This window comes from Nannobrachium achirus (assembly GCF_963921795.1).
Source record: "Nannobrachium achirus genome assembly, chromosome: 12".
NCBI lineage: Eukaryota > Metazoa > Chordata > Actinopteri > Myctophiformes > Myctophidae > Nannobrachium > Nannobrachium achirus.
The window spans coordinates 38,705,071-38,725,053 of NC_137832.1; the positions used below are offsets into that span (position 1 = coordinate 38,705,071).

Sequence of the window (19,983 nt, forward strand, 5' to 3'; positions counted from 1 at the left end):
GCTTATGGAGCTCCTAACCATTCAGCTCATCCCTAGAAGAACCAACAATGGCCTTGTGTAAGAAATTATTATAACCCTTTTATCAGACCACAATTTTAAAAAGCTGAAGGTACAGATGGTGCACTAAAGCAGAGGTGTAGAAATATGGGACGAAGAATGTAATTCAGGGGTAGGCATGTGAAAATGGACCTAGAGTTAGAAATGAATGAAGGGATGTTTTTTGTATACAAGGACAATACATTATTTAAAACACTGAGTTGAGTTGAAACCAACATCCACTTGTATTTTATTTGTCTATTTTTTATGGTAGGGCTTTTACGATGTTTTGCCATTGTGTTGCATTTTGTAATGACTGGCCCTCTTTCGCCTATGAATTTGTTGAGTGGAGAAATATAGTATTATCCCTGCAGCCAACAAGACGAGTCCCTAAAATAAATAACAGTAACATAAGAATATAAAACAATGAAGAGCCTTTGTGAGCAAATCTATTGGTACAGCTCTAGTCACTTGATTATCTCCCAGATGGAAGAAAGGAACAAAAAAGGGGCCTGAAGAAGGCTCACCCTTTTCCAATACCCATAACTGAGGTCATTCATATTATACCCAATGATTTTAGAGCACATTCTCTACATTTTCTTTTAAATGTTCTCACTAAACAGAGCCACGCCAAGCACTACAACTATATCAATCACCACTGTTGTTATAGTTGTGATATGTATTCTGCCATCCACTTGTTACAACGATTTTAAAAAACATTGTTAGTTCTAATGCTTGGTGTGGATGACCCATTAGCTGAACCCACAAATAGTAATACAAATTAAGATAAGGAATGACAAGAATGTTGCTATTAAGAAAGTGCATGAATATGAGCTTGTATGCTGTTAAAAGTAAATGACATTAAAAGCATCCCAACCCAAGTGTTTCAAAACAGTTAAAATCTACTTCAATGGAAAACCAACACTCCAAATTTAAGAATCTCCTCATAATAATTACATTGAACAGTGTGGCAGAAATAAATGTATATTTTAATCATAAAAGCCTTCAAATACAGCTTAAATACAATGGAAATTTGAAGAAAAAAATCTAATATTTTTAAAAAAGGTTCTTAAAGCGTTGCTATTATACTGTGTTTATACTGTCTGTACTTGTGATGCAAGTGAAACTGTACTTGAAAATGTGTATAAAGTTGCATTACATCTCAAAATGCTATCTTAAGTGTGATATTATGCTTTAACATCATAGTTCTTTTTCTGGACCAGGCACTGTATAATTGCTAACCTCAGGTTATTCTAGTAGAAGCTTCTAGCAAAGTGCCTGCACACCACCAGACATCTTTGCATAGTGAAACGATAGTGACACATTGACGCCATATATTTAACTTTGCAAGCATAGCCAAAGAACATTTACGTGGGCCTACTACTAATAGAACAAATATCATTATAACGTTAAGCTATCATGTAATCATGGAACTATATTCAGTTGGTTTTTACTGTTAAAGGACACCATTTTATTTTATTGTTTTCTTTTTGAACATGATTGGATTCGGTTCATTTTCCACGCAATTTGTTCATATCAGTATAAATAATATAAAATCTAGAGCATTACTGTGACCTTTTGATTGGTATTGGCAAAGTGAGAAAGTCCTCAGCCAAAGTCACTTCTATACCACTCCCTTGTAGAGCATCCTCAGCCTGTATCCTGAGTTCTGTAATGTCATCCTCATCCCCCTCCTTACGCAAAGCACATGGCTTGTACCGCTGACTAAAGTGGTATAGTATCAGTCTCCGCGCACAGCATGCCCGGGCCACCGCCGCAGCCATTTTAGGTGTACTGTGACCATGTTCCACTGCTTTATCATGGTGCTCATCTCCCAGGGTGGCCTCGTGAACCAAAATGTCTGCTTTGTTGCACATCCGCAATGGTCCTTCTCCAGTGACTGAGCTACAATCGCCTAGAATGCAGACTTTCCTCCCCGGAATGGCCTCTTCCAATACCTCACTAGAGGACACCACACGTCCGCTCTCTAGTGTCACTGTTTCGCCCGCTTTCAGGCGCCCATAAAGTGGTCCTGGCTTCAGACCTAAATGGGAAATTAAAAAAAATGGGATCAGGCAAACCATCCATGTACTGCTGTGACTGTTCTTTAATCTGGCATTAAAGGTTGAACATTTTCTAACCACTACTAGATTGTGCTTGTGTTCACTTCCCATTTCTACCACCATGTATACGGTGCACATTAGCATTATTAGCTAAAAACTTTTTAAGTATTTAACCTGACAGAAAACATTTAAAAGCCACAATAAGACTACAAATGCAGACTGTCCTGCTCCCCATGTTTGAACGGATTCACTACTTTATTAGATGAAACGTTTTACCAGCAAACCCCTTTCATTCACGAACTGAACAGCATGGGAGTGTGTGTTGACGTATTGTAACAAAATCACAATATTGGACTGGCAAACATTTTTAGAACCGAGTATTGACTGACTAGTAAAAACACTGGAAGTCATTATACCCATCTCCCGAAGCAGTGCAGTGTTGAGTCTCCCAGGCCGATCCTGCTCTTGAATGGAGAAGCCAAACGATGGGATACGGTGGAACAACCTGAAGGCCTTGACCACAAACCGCTTGTCCTCTAGGAGGTGGTAGCAGTCAGTGGAGGCATCGAGGGAAATGGTCCTCCCAGGACGCTCCTGAGGGTGCAGAGGACCACATTCTGCTGTCATCTAAAGAGAAAAAAGAAAGGACACCAGATTAATTCATATAATAAAATAGAAGACAAACACATGGGGGAAAAAAACATCACAATGCACGGAAGAGTAGTGCAAGCCTGTGCCCACATGTCGGAAGTGTTCATTTTGTAATGGTTTTTTGTAGTTGTATTTATGTGTTGGTGTAATGTAGTTTTGTTGGTGTTCTTGACATAAGTGATCAAGACAGACATACTGCATACATATGCACACACAGATTTGTGGAATGTATAGCTGTATGTGAACAATACAAATGAATCAAATACATACTTCAAGGCTGAGCTGCCCTTCTGGTGGACTCTGGTCTGAGGTCGGTTCCAGTTCATGCACTAAATTGTAGTTCAGTAAAATGGGAGAAGTGGAGAGGAATGGAGCAGATCAGAGAAACAACATGAGACAGTTAAACAAATGTAATTGAACAATTAAATCCCCAAACCCAGACTACAGACAAGTGAGTCTGATTTGCAGACTTGGAGTAAATTAGATTATTTTGCACACATTCAGTTTGGAGTAGTTGTGCTTTGCTTTCAACAGCTGAGTCAGCCTGTCAGCTAGCACTCCTGGGTGCAGCCTTGTTTTTAACATATCCAAATGGGTTAAAAGTGTGTAGTGTGGATGTTGGAATTCAGCTTGGATATCAATGACCTGCCTGCATAAGGGAAGAGAAGCTGTGACCCCGTCAGACCAAGAGTCACCCGGAGGAAGTGCCTAAGTCCCCTGGGCCCATAAATATCCACACAGGGTAGAGACTCGGCGGGGCTTGGGTTGGTGTTGAGACTCACAGTACACAGGAGTCCAGGCAGGCCAAAGAGGTGATCCCCATGCAAGTGGGAGATGAAAACTTTAGTGATTCGACCTGTATGTAACATGGAAAATATTGCAGTGGTCAATACAGACATGTAGCTAGGGATGTGTTAACTATGTGACCCTTCCATGAAATTATCACACAAACCTTCTCTTATTAATAGGTCTCTAAAAGGGTCCCGCAGCTAAATAAATATGAATGGGTCTTTGACATGAAAATGTTTGAGAACCACGTTGGCTACACGTAAACCCTATTGTACTGTATTTGTTGTATTGTACACACATACAATACACACATGTACAACAGTACACACAGACAGCAGCAGTGGCTTAAACCACTTTCAGCCCTATATAGCCTACATTTCGACCATTTGAGCTTGTAGCGATGCATTGTGAGCTTGTAGATCTGCTATTTTCAAAAGTTTTTCATACATTTGAAAACATGAAATGGGACATTCTGCACAATGAGTACTTTTACTTTTGGTACTTAAGTACATTTTAGTGCCAATACTTTTGTACTTTTACTCAAGGACATTTTGTACTCCGGAACTTTACTTGTACAGAGTATTTCTACGTTGCAGTATTGATACTTTTACTTTAAAATAAAATATAGTAGTAGTAGTAAGTAAAACATGTGAGTACTTTTTCCAACCACTGTCTGCTTGTATTTTAAAGTGGTCCTCAAAGTGGATTCCAGGGACTCTGTGGGTTCCTTTATGGGGGACTAAATTGACCCATACGAGTCTGTAACTTTAACAGTATACAAATGGAACCAAATGGGCCCGTTAAGGTCCATTTGGTTCTATTTGTATAATATCAGAGTTAAGGGGGGGCCTTGAAATGTGAAACACTGGTTGTATAAGTATTATACACACACTCACCAGCTCTCAGCTGGCTCTTCATGATCTGGGTCTGGGTTCCTTCGCCGCAGTCGAACAGCCAACATTCTCCCTCGGTCCTCAGGACCAGAGCCGAGGCTCCGCGGTGCGGTGCCGGGTAGGCAGAGCCGGTCCCCAGGAAGGTCAGATCCATGGTCATTTTGTCCTGGAAATGTACTTTTTAACAGCTCTTGACATGAACACCGCCGGGGCCACGTTCCGAGGCTCCAGTTGTAATGTAAACACAGGCTCACGATGATGACGCACAACACAAGCGACGTATACCTAAAACCAGTGCAATCCATCTTTCCCAGTGGGATCCATAATCACGCTCGACGCCCAAACCTAAACCTTACGCTAATCCTCCTAACCTCCGTGGGGTGAGTCGCTATACCCTCCCAACGCTCCGTTGTCGAAATGATGCCCCCCCCCCCCCCCCCCTTTATACCAATAGTTATCACAATTTGTATTCAGTGATCAAAACAATACGTGACATTTACAGAATAGGGATGGATGGCTTTCCTGAAGATACAGATAAAGTATATTGCGCCCTCCGGTGGGAACAACATGCAGTTGCACTTGCACGGGTGCAGTGCAGTAGCCTGACTGCAAGCGCCAGACTCAATCACACACTTCGTTTTGGGATTGGCCAGAGAGGTCTGACTTGGACCTCATTTGCATGAGTTTTTTTTTCCTCCGGGTGTTTTGCCTTGATGGGACTTACTTTTTTTCAGGTGTTTGGCCTTGATTTTGGGACTCACTTTTTGGGGGTTGTTGGGGATTTTGGGACTCACTTTTCTCCAGGTGTTTCGTCTTGACGGGACTCACTTTTTCCAGGTGTTTCGCCTTGATCTTGGGACTCACTTTTTGGGGGATTTTGGGACTCACTTTTCTCCGGGTGTTTCGTTTGATGGGACTCACTTTTCTCCGGGTGTTTTGACCTTGATGGGACTCACTTTTTTTCAGGTGTTTCGCCTTGATTTTGGGACTCACTTTTTGGGGGATTTTTGGGGATTTTGGGACTCACTTTTCTCCGGGTGTTTCGTCTTGATGGGACTCACTTTTCTACGGGTGTGTTTCGCCTTGATGGGACTCACTTTTTTTCAGGTGTTTCGCCTTGATTTTGGGACTCACTTTTTTGGAGATTTGGGGGATTTTGGGACTCACTTTTCTCCGGGTGTTTCGCCTTGATGGGACTCATTTTTCTCCGGGTGTTTCGTCTTGATGAGGCTCACCTTTTTCCAGGTGTTTCGCCTTGATTTTGGGACTCACCTTTTGGGGGATTTTGGGACTCACTTTTCTACGGGTGTTTCGCCTTGATGGGACTCACTTTTTTCCAGGTGTTTCGCCTTGATTTTGGGACTCACTTTTCTCTGGGTGTTTCGCCTTGATGGGACTCACTTTTTTCCAGGTTTTTTGCCTTGATTTTGGGACTCACTTTTCTGGGTCGTGGGGGTGCACAGAACTCCACAACGGGGGTCTGGGGTTCCCCCCAAAACTTCTTAACAGAAATATAATATTTCCCTGGTGTTCTGTTACATTTTTTTGTTTGATACATGTTTGATACTTTTATCAGGCTTGCTTTACTAGCGTGGGTACAATTTCAGCCTTAAAATGCCAAATGGTGTACAGATTTGATGACTGAAGCAAAGTAAGACATCTTTATAAATGACTTCTCATCTTTAAGTCATTACTTAGTGAATATCTGTATGATCTTGCATGCATTGCCCACACGCCCCAAGCAGACCCCGCCTCGACCACGGCCAGATTTGAACGAACCTATTAAAGGTATTCTACTTCACAGTCCTCATTACTAGTCCGCTGCGCCAGCACAGCGAGGGCATCTCACAATGCTTTCTGAACTGGTTTTGAGGTTATTCTGCTGGAAGTCAGTCTTTAAAGTAAGATCTTCAGTGGGGCTTGAACCCACAGCCTCTGTATCATTAGTTCAATATCCTAACTCATTAAGCTACTTGCTGCTTGAAACAAAATAGTATTTTTTCTTATTAGACGAACAACAAACAACGTTACAAAAGAAAAAAGAAAAGAAGATCTTTAATAGCATATTTTGTTCTTGTTTGTTGTTGCTTGTATAGATGTTTGAATGTTTTGGAACCGCAATAGAAACAGGACTCTACCTTTTCTCTTATTATCCAGTTAAAATATTGAAAACCTCAGTGACTCACTGGTCTCAAAATCTTCCTGAAGGACAGAAGGTTATAAGTTTAATTCCTGCCTTACTTTTTGACAGGAATGCAATTTTTGTTCCTGCTTTAAATAACAATCTGTATAAATCTACATCTCTTCTCTCATGGGGTTCTGTGGCCAAATACAAAACAAATTGTGGGCCCTTGAAATGAAAGCGTTTCAGAACACATAGTTTTGGAGGCAGAGATAGGTGAATGATCACAGGTTCAAATCCTGTCTTAGTTGTCAACTTGTCACCAATGTCTTGTCAAATGTTGAACACTTTCTTTTTTCTTTTAAATTCAAATCTTTCTTGTGAGGCCAAACGGCACTACATATTGTCAGATAGAGGTTTGCAACCAAATTGGTATCAATTAACGGGTCTTTGTCATGAACATGTGTGAGAATCACTGTGTTATACAGAGGGATAGTCATAGCTCAGTGTCTACTCTAGAGTGAAAGCCTACTGAGCAAAAGGTTTCAGGTTCAAGCCTCAGTTAGGGATATACCACAGATCACAAAATGCTGGCATAAAAATACTATTAAAATACAGCACTTGATGTATGCTGTAAGTGTTCACATGAAGGCAGACATTTCTTCTCCAATTTCACTATATATCGTTTATAAATGAATGTCCTACTTTATCATACAACAGTGTCACACAAAAGCATCGAAAGTAGCAGATACAGAAGCTTGAAACGTGGTGCGAAGCAACACATGTTGAGCTTGTAGATCTGCTGCATTTGCCAATTATTAATGTATTTGTATTATTTGAATGCTTTTAAGGCTCGCTGCCTGTCTCAAATACACATCCACACGTTCGTCTTGCTATACAACATACTAAAAGATAGGCACTATCTGAAAATTAAGACTTAAAATCTCTGTTTTGACGCCATACTATATAGTCTTATGTAATTTTGGGGGTTTTGAAGACAATCTGAAAAAAATGAATTAATTTCATATCCACACGTTCGTCTCGACGAGCTATACAACATACTAAAAGACGGGCGCTTAAGACGGGCGCTTAAAACCTACTGAATTTCCCCCTTGGGATAATAAAGGTATCTATCTATTGTTTCCGAGTTATCACACTTTGAATAAAATCTCTGTTTATGTAATTTTGGGGGTTTTGTTGACAATCTAAAAAAAATGAATTCATTTCATATCCACGCGTGCGTCTCGACGAGCTATACAACATACTAAAAGAGGGCGCTTAAAACCTATTAGTTTCCGATCGCACTTTGAAAAATCTAGGATTAGATTTAGAATTAAGGGGAAAATTTCTAAGACATTTTAAGTGTGCCTGCAGCTTGCTAAGAGTGTGCAACCTTGTGTAGCAGTTGGTGTTAGCATTAGCATTTTTAGCATTAGCATTTGTTAGCATTAGCATTTGTTAGCATTAGCATTTGTCGAAAAGAAGTAGGGTTCCAGGGGTCGCACAGCAATGTGTCACACATTCACACGTTCATCTTGACGAGCTATACAACATACTAAAAGATAGGCACTATCTGAAAATTAAGACTTAAAATCTCTATTTTGACGACATACTATATAGTCTAATGTCATTTTGGGGGTTTTGAAGACAATCTAAAAAAAATGAATTAATTTCATATCCACGCGTTCGTCTCGACGAGCTATACAACATACTAAAAGACGGTCACTTAAAACCTATTTATTTCCGAGTTATTGCACTAGGATTCCAGGGGTCGCACAGCAATGTGTCACACATCAACATGTTCCTCTCGACGAGCTATACAACATATTATGGGTCCCGACCCACTGTTTGGGAAACAGTGGTTTAATACAATCAGACTTCATGTTTGGCTGAGTGGGCTGTTAATGGTTGGTGTTGCAACTCTAGACTCAACAAATTTAAAACAATAAACTGTCAACTAGGGCTGTCACTATTTTTTTTTTTTACCGATTACTCATGTAGACTTGAATTCATGGATATATAAACTACCCACAAAAAGGTTAGGGTGCTTGACTTCGGTCCATTATACCTCCCTTTAATGATACCCATTGGTATTGTGATTTGTTCTTATGTTAAGAAAAAATCTACGCATACTGGAGGGCACTCTTAAGGTGGCCTTTTAGTTCTTAAGTGTGACATGTTTGTACAAAAATAATTTATTCTTAAGTTTCTTCAATTGTACATTTGTATAATATACGATTTAAATCACCAAAATATATGTATCATATCTTTAGAGTGTGGTTCTCAAAGTGTGGTTTGGGGACCCCCAGGGGTCCTTGAGGAAGTTCCAGGGGGTCCACAGTAAAATAAGGAACAGTTTTACCACTTTAACCCTGTTTTAAACTTTGTTTGAAAATGGCCGCTCCACAAGCTCACAACGCGTTACCATTACAGCCCATTTTGAGCTTGTAGATCAGATATTTCTTAAACGTTTTGATGAATCTTGAAAAATCTTCCCAGGCAGAAAATATTTTCAGGTGGGGATCTGCAGAATGCATGTCAATTTGGGGGTCCTTGACAGGAAAATGTTTGGAACCACTGCTTTAGAATAGTTTTCAACAGCTCTGAAAATTGCATCCCAAACCAAAATGACCCAGTTAAGTTGAAGCCCAAGCCCATACTCAGATCTAGCAGATAAGATCAAGCAGAACAAGACACTGGTATGGAACTCCTGGTTTACTGGGACGGGGTTCAATTCCCTGCGGTGTCCTGCTGTAAGATAGTTGTCTGCCATGTTGTCTATCAAATTGTGTCATCTATTATAGTTATTGCTAACTATCATATATCATCCCTGTTTGACTCGGTTCTACAGATGGTGTGAAATCAGTCCAGCTTGTAGATCAGCTAATGTTTGACTCTTTCTTAAATAATTTGACAATTTGGCCGATGTTTGACCTCGTGAGCAGGCCATCACCAGGGCTCCAACGTCCTTCTAAACGCTCTGTCTCCTCCCTGTGTGAATATACTGTACCTCAGATCAGTGTCTCCTCCTCACTGTGTGAATGTACTGTACCTCAGATCAGTATCTCCTCACTGTGTGAATGTACTGTACCTAAGAACAGTGTCTCCTCACTGTGTGAATATACTGTACCTAAGAACAGTGTCTCCTCACTGTGTGAATGTACTGTACCTCAGATCAGTGTCTCCTCACTGTGTGAATGTACTGTACCTAAGAACAGTGTCTCCTCACTGTGTGAATGTACTGTACCTAAGAACAGTGTCTCCTCACTGTGTGAATGTACTGTACCTCAGATCAGTATCTCCTCACTGTGTGAATGTACTGTACCTAAGAACAGTGTCTCCTCACTGTGTGAATGTACTGTACCTAAGAACAGTGTCTCCTCCCTGTGTGAATATACTGTACCTCAGATCAGTGTCTCCTCACTGTGTGAATATACTGTACCTCAGATCAGTGTCTCCTCCTCACTGTGTGAATGTACTGTACCTCAGATCAGTATCTCCTCCTCACTGTGTGAATGTACTGTACCTAAGAACAGTGTCTCCTCACTGTGTGGATGTACTGTACCTCAAATCAGTGTCTCCTCCTCACTGTGTGAATGTACTGTACCTCAGATCAGTGTCTCCTCCTCACTGTGTGAATGTACTGTACCTCAGAACAGTGTCTCCTCACTGTGTGAATGTACTGTACTGTACACATTGCTGTGCGACCCCTGGAACCCTACTTTCTTTCGACAAATGCTAACGCTAACAAATTCTAATGCTAACACATGCTAATGCTAAAAATGCTAATTCTAAAAATGCTAATTCAAAGTGTGATAACTCGGAAACCAATAGGTTTTAAGCGCCCGTCTTTTAGTATGTTGTGTAACTCGTTGAGACGAACTCGTGGATATGAGAATAATTAATTTTTTTCAGATTGTCTTCAAAACCAACAAAATTACATAAGACTATAGTATGGCGTCAAAACAGAGATTTTAAGTCTTAATTTTCAGATAGTTCCTATCTTTTAGTATGTTGTATAGCTCGTCAAGACGAACGTATGGATGTGTGACACATTGCTGTGCGACCCCTGGAACCCTACTTTTTTTCAACAAATGCTAATAATAGATTTTAAGTCTTACATAGCTCGTCGAGACGAACGTGTGGATGTGTGACACATTGCTGTGTGACCCCTGGAATGCTACTTTTTTTCGACAAATGCTAATAATAGATTTTTCAAAGTGCCATAACTCGGAAACCAATAGGTTTCTAAGCGCCCGTCTTTTAGTATGTTGTATAGCTCTTTGAGACGAACGCGTGATATGAAATGTATTAATTTTTTTTTTCAGATTGTCTTCAAAACCCCCAAAATTACATAAGACTATAGTAAGGCGTCAAAACATAGATTTTAAGTCTGAAATTTCCGATAGTGCCTATCTTTTGGTATGTTGTATAGCTCGACGAGACAAACGTTTGGATGTATGACAAATTGCTGTGCGACCCCTGGAACCCTACTTTTTTTCGACAAATGCTAATGCTAACAAATGCTAATAATAGATTTATCAAAGTGCGATAACTCGGAAACCAATATATTTTAAGCGCACGTCTTATAGTATGGTGTATAGCTCTTCGAGACGAACGTGTGGATATGAAATGTATTCATTTTTGTCAGATTGTCTTCAAAACCCCAAAAATTACATAAGGCTATAGTAAGGTGTCAAAACATAGATTTTAAGTCTTACATTTCCGATAGTGCCTATCTTTTGGTATGTTGTATAGCTCGTCGAGACGAACGTGTGGATGTGTGACACATTGCTGTGTGACCCCTGGAACGCTACTTTATTTCGACAAATGCTAATAATAGATTTTTCAAAGTGCCATAACTCGGAACCAATAGGTTTCTAAGCGCCCGTCTTTTAGTATGTTGTATAGCTCTTTGAGACGAACGCGTGGATATGAAATGTATTAATTCTTTTTTTTTCAGATTGTCTTCAAAACCCCCAAAATTACATAAGACTATAGTAAGGTGTCAAAACATAGATTATAAGTCTGAAATTTCCGATAGTGCCTATCTTTCGTATGTTGTACAGCTCGTCGAGACGAACGTGTGGATGTGTGACACATTGCTGTGCGACCCCTGGAACCCTACTTTTTTCGACAAATGCTAATGCTAACAAATGCTAATGCTAGATTTTTCAAGGTGCCATAACTCGGAAACCAATAGGTTTTAAGCGCCCGTCTTTTAGTATGTTGTATAGCACTTTGAGACGAACGCGTGGATATGAAATGTATTCATTTTTTTCATATTGTCTTCAAAACCCCCAAAATTACATAAGACTATAGTAAGGCGTCAAAACATAGATTTTAAGTCTGAAATTTCCGATAGTGCCTATCTTTTGGTATGTTGTATAGCTCGACGAGACAAACGTGTGGATGTATGACAAATTGCTGTGCGACCCCTGGAACCCTACTTTTTTTCGACAAATGCTAATGCTAACAAATGCTAATAATAGATTTTTCAAAGTGCGATAACTCGGAAACCAATATATTTTAAGCGCCTGTCTTTTAGTATGGTGTATAGCTCTTCGAGACGAACGTGTGGATATGAAATGTATTCATTTTTGTCAGATTGTCTTCAAAACCCCCAAAATTACATAAGGCTATAGTAAGGTGTCAAAACATAGATTTTAAGTCTTACATTTCCGATATTGCCTATCTTTTGGTATGTTGTATAGCTCGTCGAGACGAACATGTGGATGTGTGACAAATTGCTGTGCGACCCCTGGAACCCTACTTTTTTTCGACAAATGCTAATGCTAACAAATTCTAATGCTAGATTTTTCAAAGTGCGATAACTCGGAAACCAATATGTTTTAAGCGCCCGTCTTTTAGTATGTTGTATATAGCACTTTGAGACGAACGCGTGGATATGAAATGTATTAATTTTTTTCAGATTGTCTTCAAAACCCCCAAAATTACATAAGACTATAGTAAGGCGTCAAAACATAGATTTTAAGTCTTAAATTTCCGATAGTGCCTATCTTTTGGTATGTTGTATAGCTCGTCGAGACGAACGTGTGGATATTTGACACATTGCTGTGTGACCCCTGGAATGCTACTTTTTTTCGACAAATGCTAATGCTAACAAATGCTAATAATAGATTTTTCAAAGTGCCATAACTCGGAAACCAATAGGTTTCTAAGCGCCCGTCTTTTAGTATGTTGTATAGCTCTTTGAGAGGAACGCGTGGATATGAAATGTATTAAACTTTTTTTCAGATTGTCCTCAAAACCCCCAGAATTACATAAGACTATAATAAGGCGTCAAAACATAGATTTTAAGTCTTAAATTTCCGATAGTGCCTATCTTTTGGTATGTTGTATAGCTCGACGAGACGAACGTGTGGATGTGTGACAAATTGCTGTGCGACCCCTGGAACCCTACTTTTTTTCGACAAATGCTAATGCTTACAAATGCTAATGCTAGATTTTTCAAAGTGCCATAACTCGGAAACCAATAGGTTTTAAGCGCCCGTCTTTTAGTATGTTGTATAGCTCTTCGAGACGAACGCGTGGATATGAAATGTATTAATCTTTTTTTCAGATTGTCTTCAAAACCCCCAAAATTACATAAGACTATAAGGCGTCAAAACATAGATTTTAAGTCTGCAATTTCCGATAGTGCCTATCTTTTGGTATGTTGTATAGCTCGTCAAGACGAACGTGTGGATGTGTGACACATTGCTGTGTGACCCCTGGAACGCTACTTTATTTCGACAAATGCTAATAATAGATTTTTCAAAGTGCCATAACTCGGAACCAATAGGTTTCTAAGCGCCCGTCTTTTAGTATGTTGTATAGCTCTTTGAGACGAACGCGTGGATATGAAATGTATTAATTCTTTTTTTTCAGATTGTCTTCAAAACCCCCAAAATTACATAAGACTATAGTAAGGTGTCAAAACATAGATTATAAGTCTGAAATTTCCGATAGTGCCTATCTTTCGTATGTTGTACAGCTCGTCGAGACGAACGTGTGGATGTGTGACACATTGCTGTGCGACCCCTGGAACCCTACTTTTTTCGACAAATGCTAATGCTAACAAATGCTAATGCTAGATTTTTCAAAGTGCCATAACTCGGAAACCAATAGGTTTTAAGCGCCCGTCTTTTAGTATGTTGTATAGCACTTTGAGACGAACGCGTGGATATGAAATGTATTCATTTTTTTCAGATTGTCTTCAAAACCCCCAAAATTACAAAACATAGATTTTAAGTCTTACATTTCCGATATTGCCTATCTTTTGGTATGTTGTATAGCTCGACGAGACAAACGTGTGGATGTATGACAAATTGCTGTGCGACCCCTGGAACCCTACTTTTTTCGACAAATGCTAATGCTAACAAATGCTAATAATAGATTTATCAAAGTGCGATAACTCGGAAACCAATATATTTTAAGCGCACGTCTTATAGTATGGTGTATAGCTCTTCGAGACGAACGTGTGGATATGAAATGTATTCATTTTTGTCAGATTGTCTTCAAAACCCCAAAAATTACATAAGGCTATAGTAAGGTGTCAAAACATAGATTTTAAGTCTTACATTTCCGATAGTGCCTATCTTTTGGTATGTTGTATAGCTCGTCGAGACGAACGTGTGGATGTGTGACACATTGCTGTGTGACCCCTGGAACGCTACTTTTTTCGACAAATGCTAATAATAGATTTTTCAAAGTGCCATAACTCGGAACCAATAGGTTTTTAAGCGCCCGTCTTTTAGTATGTTGTATAGCTCTTTGAGACGAACGCGTGGATATGAAATGTATTAATTTTTTTTTTCAGATTGTCTTCAAAACCCCCAAAATTACATAAGACTATAGTAAGGTGTCAAAACATAGATTATAAGTCTGAAATTTCCGATAGTGCCTATCTTTCGTATGTTGTACAGCTCGTCGAGACGAACGTGTGGATGTGTGACACATTGCTGTGCGACCCCTGGAACCCTACTTTTTTCGACAAATGCTAATGCTAACAAATGCTAATGCTAGATTTTTCAAGGTGCCATAACTCGGAAACCAATAGGTTTTAAGCGCCCGTCTTTTAGTATGTTGCATAGCACTTTGAGACGAACGCGTGGATATGAAATGTATTCATTTTTTTCATATTGTCTTCAAAACCCCCAAAATTACATAAGACTATAGTAAGGCGTCAAAACATAGATTTTAAGTCTGAAATTTCCGATAGTGCCTATCTTTTGGTATGTTGTATAGCTCGACGAGACAAACGTGTGGATGTATGACAAATTGCTGTGCGACCCCTGGAACCCTACTTTTTTTCGACAAATGCTAATGCTAACAAATGCTAATAATAGATTTTTCAAAGTGCGATAACTCGGAAACCAATATATTTTAAGCGCCTGTCTTTTAGTATGGTGTATAGCTCTTCGAGACGAACGTGTGGATATGAAATGTATTCATTTTTGTCAGATTGTCTTCAAAACCCCCAAAATTACATAAGGCTATAGTAAGGTGTCAAAACATAGATTTTAAGTCTTACATTTCCGATATTGCCTATCTTTTGGTATGTTGTATAGCTCGTCGAGACGAACATGTGGATGTGTGACAAATTGCTGTGCGACCCCTGGAACCCTACTTTTTTTCGACAAATGCTAATGCTAACAAATTCTAATGCTAGATTTTTCAAAGTGCGATAACTCGGAAACCAATATGTTTTAAGCGCCCGTCTTTTAGTATGTTGTATATAGCACTTTGAGACGAACGCGTGGATATGAAATGTATTAATTTTTTTCAGATTGTCTTCAAAACCCCCAAAATTACATAAGACTATAGTAAGGCGTCAAAACATAGATTTTAAGTCTTAAATTTCCGATAGTGCCTATCTTTTGGTATGTTGTATAGCTCGTCGAGACGAACGTGTGGATATTTGACACATTGCTGTGTGACCCCTGGAATGCTACTTTTTTTCGACAAATGCTAATGCTAACAAATGCTAATAATAGATTTTTCAAAGTGCCATAACTCGGAAACCAATAGGTTTCTAAGCGCCCGTCTTTTAGTATGTTGTATAGCTCTTTGAGAGGAACGCGTGGATATGAAATGTATTAAACTTTTTTTCAGATTGTCCTCAAAACCCCCAGAATTACATAAGACTATAATAAGGCGTCAAAACATAGATTTTAAGTCTTAAATTTCCGATAGTGCCTATCTTTTGGTATGTTGTATAGCTCGACGAGACGAACGTGTGGATGTGTGACAAATTGCTGTGCGACCCCTGGAACCCTACTTTTTTTCGACAAATGCTAATGCTTACAAATGCTAATGCTAGATTTTTCAAAGTGCCATAACTCGGAAACCAATAGGTTTTAAGCGCCCGTCTTTTAGTATGTTGTATAGCTCTTCGAGACGAACGCGTGGATATGAAATGTATTCATTTTTTTCAGATTGTCTTCAAAACCCCCAAAATTACATAAGACTATAAGGCGTCAAAACATAGATTTTAAGTCTGCAATTTCCGATAGTGCCTATCTTTTGGTATGTTGTATAGCTCGTCAAGACAAACGTGTGGATGTGTGACACATTGCTGTGTGACCCCTGGAACGCTACTTTTTTCGACAAATGCTAATGCTAACAAATGCTAATAATAGATTTTTCAAAGTGCCATAACTCGGAAACCAATAGGTTTCTAAGCGCCCGTCTTTTAGTATGTTGTATAGCTCTTTGAGACGAACGCGTGGATATGAAATGTATTCATTTTTTTCAGATTGTCTTCAAAACCCCCAAAATTACATAAGACTATAGTAAAGCGTCAAAACATAGATTTTAAGTCTGAAATTTCCGATAGTGCCTATATTTTGGAATGTTGTATAGCTCGTCGAGACGAACGTGTGGATGTGTGACACATTGCTGTGTGACCCCTGGAACGCTACTTTTTTTCGACAAATGCTAATGCTAACAAATGCTAATAATAGATTTTTCAAAGTGCCATAACTCGGAAACCAATAGGTTTCTAAGCGCCCGTCTTATAGTATGTTGTATAGCTCTTTGAGACGAACGCGTCGATATGAAATGTATTAATCTTTTTTTCAGATTGTCTTCAAAACCCCCAAAATTACATAAGACTATAGTAAGGCGTCAAAACATAGATTATAAATCTGAAATTTCTGATAGTGCCTATCTTTCGTATGTTGTACAGCTCGTCGAGACGAACGTGTGGATGTGTGACACATTGCTGTGCGACCCCTGAAACCCTACTTTTTTTTCGACAAATGCTAATGCTAACAAATGCTAATGCTAGATTTTTCAAAGTGCGATAACTCGGAAACCAATATGTTTTAAGCGCCCGTCTTTTAGTATGTTGTATAGCACTTTGAGACGAACGCGTGGATATGAAATGTATTCATTTTTTTCAGATTGTCTTCAAAACCCCCAAAATTACATAAGACTATATATAGTAAGGCGTCAAAACATAGATTTTAAGTCTTAAATTTCCGATAGTGCCTATCTTTTGGTATGTTGTATAGCTCGACGAGACGAACGTGTGGATGTGTGACAAATTGCTGTGCGACCCCTGGAACCCTACTTTTTTTTGACAAATGCTAATGCTAACAAATGCTAATAATAGATTTTTCAAAGTGCCATAACTCGGAAACCAATAGGTTTTAAGCGCCCGTCTTTTAGTATGTTGTATAGCTCTTCGAGACGAACGCGTGGATATGAAATGTATTCATTTTTGTCAGATTGTCTTCAAAACCCCCAAAATTACATAAGACTATAAGGCGTCAAAACATAGATTTTAAGTCTGCAATTTCCGATAGTGCCTATCTTTTGGTATGTTGTATAGCTCGTCGAGACGAACGTGTGGATGTGTGACACATTGCTGTGTGACCCCTGGAACGCTACTTTTTTTCGACAAATGCTAATGCTAACAAATGCTAATATTAGATTTTTCAAAGTGCCATAACTCGGAAACCAACATGTTTTAAGCGCCCGTCTTTTAGTATGTTGTATAGCTCTTTGAGACGAACGCGTGGATATGAAATGTATTCATTTTTTTCAGATTGTCTTCAAAACCCCCAAAATTACATAAGACTATAATAGTAAGGCGTCAAAACATAGATTTTAAGTCTGAAATTTCCGATAGTGCCTATCTTTTGGTATGTTGTATAGCTCGTCGAGACGAACGTGTGGATGTGTGACACATTGCTGTGTGACCCCTGGAACGCTACTTTTTTTCGACAAATGCTAATGCTAACAAATGCTAATAATAGATTTTTCAAAGTGCCATAACTCGGAAACCAATAGGTTTCTAAGCGCCCGTCTTTTAGTATGTTGTATAGCTCTTTGAGACGAACGCGTCGATATGAAATGTATTAATTTTTTTTTCAGATTGTCTTCAAAACCCCCAATATTACGTAAGGCGTCAAAACATAGATTATAAGTCTGAAATTTCCGATAGTGCCTATCTTTCGTATGTTGTACAGCTCGTCGAGACGAACGTGTGGATGTGTGACAAATTGCTGTGCGACCCCTGGAACCCTACTTTTTTTCGACAAATGCTAATGCTAACAAATGCTAATAATAGATTTTTCAAAGTGCCATAACTCGGAAACCAATAGGTTTTAAGCGCCCGTCTTTTAGTATGTTGTATAGCTCTTCGAGACGAACGCGTGGATATGAAATGTATTCATTTTTTTCAGATTGTCTTCAAAACCCCCAAAATTACATAAGACTATAAGGCGTCAAAACATAGATTTTAAGTCTGCAATTTCCGATAGTGCCTATCTTTTGGTATGTTGTATAGCTCGTCGAGACGAACGTGTGGATGTGTGACACATTGCTGTGTGACCCCTGGAACGCCACTTTTTTTCGACAAATGCTAATGCTAACAAATGCTAATATTAGATTTTTCAAAGTGCCATAACTCGGAAACCAACATGTTTTAAGCGCCCGTCTTTTAGTATGTTGTATAGCTCTTTGAGACGAACGCGTGGATATGAAATGTATTCATTTTTTTCAGATTGTCTTCAAAACCCCCAAAATTACATAAGACTATAATAGTAAGGCGTCAAAACATAGATTTTAAGTCTGAAATTTCCGATAGTGCCTATCTTTTGGTATGTTGTATAGCTCGACGAGACAAACGTGTGGATGTGTGACAAATTGCTGTGCGACCCCTGGAACCCTACTTTTTTTCGACAAATGCTAATGCTTACAAATGCTAATGCTAGATTTTTCAAAGTGCCATAACTCGGAAACCAATAGGTTTTAAGCGCCCGTCTTTTAGTATGTTGTATAGCTCTTTGAGACGAACGCGTGGATATGAAATGTATTCATTTTTTTCAGATCGTCTTCAAAACCCCCAAAATTACATAAGACTATAGTAAGGCGTCAAAACATAGATTTTAAGTCTGAAATTTCCGATAGTGCCTATCTTTTGGTATGTTGTATAGCTCGTCGAGACGAACGTGTGGATGTGTGACACATTGCTGTGTGACCCCTGGAACGCTACTTTTTTTCGACAAATGCTAATGCTAACAAATGCTAATAATAGATTTTTCAAAGTGCCATAACTCGGAAACCAATAGGTTTCTAAGCGCCCGTCTTTTAGTATGTTGTATAGCTCTTTGAGACGAACGCGTCGATATGAAATGTATTAATTTTTTTTTCAGATTGTCTTCAAAACTCCCAATATTACGTAAGGCGTCAAAACATAGATTATAAGTCTGAAATTTCCGATAGTGCCTATCTTTCGTATGTTGTACAGCTCGTCGAGACGAACGTGTGGATGTGTGACACATTGCTGTGCGACCCCTGGAACCCTATTTTTTTCGACAAATGCTAATGCTAACAAATGCTAATGCTAGATTTTTCAAAGTGCGATAACTCGGAAACCAATATGTTTTAAGCGCCCGTCTTTTAGTATGTTGTATAGCACTTTGAGACGAACGCGTGGATATGAAATGTATTCATTTTTTTCAGATTGTCTTCAAAACCCCCAAAATTACATAAGACTATTAGTAAGGCGTCAAAACATAGATTTTAAGTCTGAAATTTCCGATAGTGCCTATCTTTTGGTATGTTGTATAGCTCGTATGGATGTGTGACACATTGTTGTGCGACCCCTGGAACCCTACTTTTTTTCGACAAATGCTAATGCTAACAAATGCTAATGCTAACAAATGCTAATGCTAAAAATGCTAACGCTAATGTAGCACCCAGCCATGCACCAGCGACAACAGCCCTGCTAATCGGGCTCAGCCCTATTAGCACGACTGGTTGTGCGCTGGACTGGCGAGTGGGAGTCCCGGGTTCAATCCCCGCTTCCGCGTATCACTACACTAACACCAACCGCTACACAAGTTTGCGCACACTTAGCGAGCTGCAGGCACACTTAAAATGTTAGAAATTTTCTCCTTAATTCTGAATCTAA

The 19,983-nt window shown here is 39.2% G+C and overlaps 1 protein-coding gene across 1 annotated transcript; it reads right to left on the reverse strand.

Annotated features, from left to right (window-relative positions):
- Positions 1–1,324: 1,324 nt before the first annotated feature.
- LOC308296047 (zinc phosphodiesterase ELAC protein 1-like) lies at positions 1,325–4,622 on the reverse strand. Its single transcript, XM_080739164.1, has 5 exons — positions 4,436–4,622; positions 3,400–3,606; positions 3,021–3,079; positions 2,516–2,726; positions 1,325–2,080 (listed from the first exon to the last, which is right to left on the reverse strand). Exons 1-5 carry the CDS (start codon positions 4,590–4,592, stop codon positions 1,602–1,604), a joined length of 1,113 nt encoding a protein of 370 aa, XP_080595290.1. The 5' UTR covers positions 4,593–4,622; the 3' UTR covers positions 1,325–1,601.
- Positions 4,623–19,983: the final 15,361 nt, after the last annotated feature.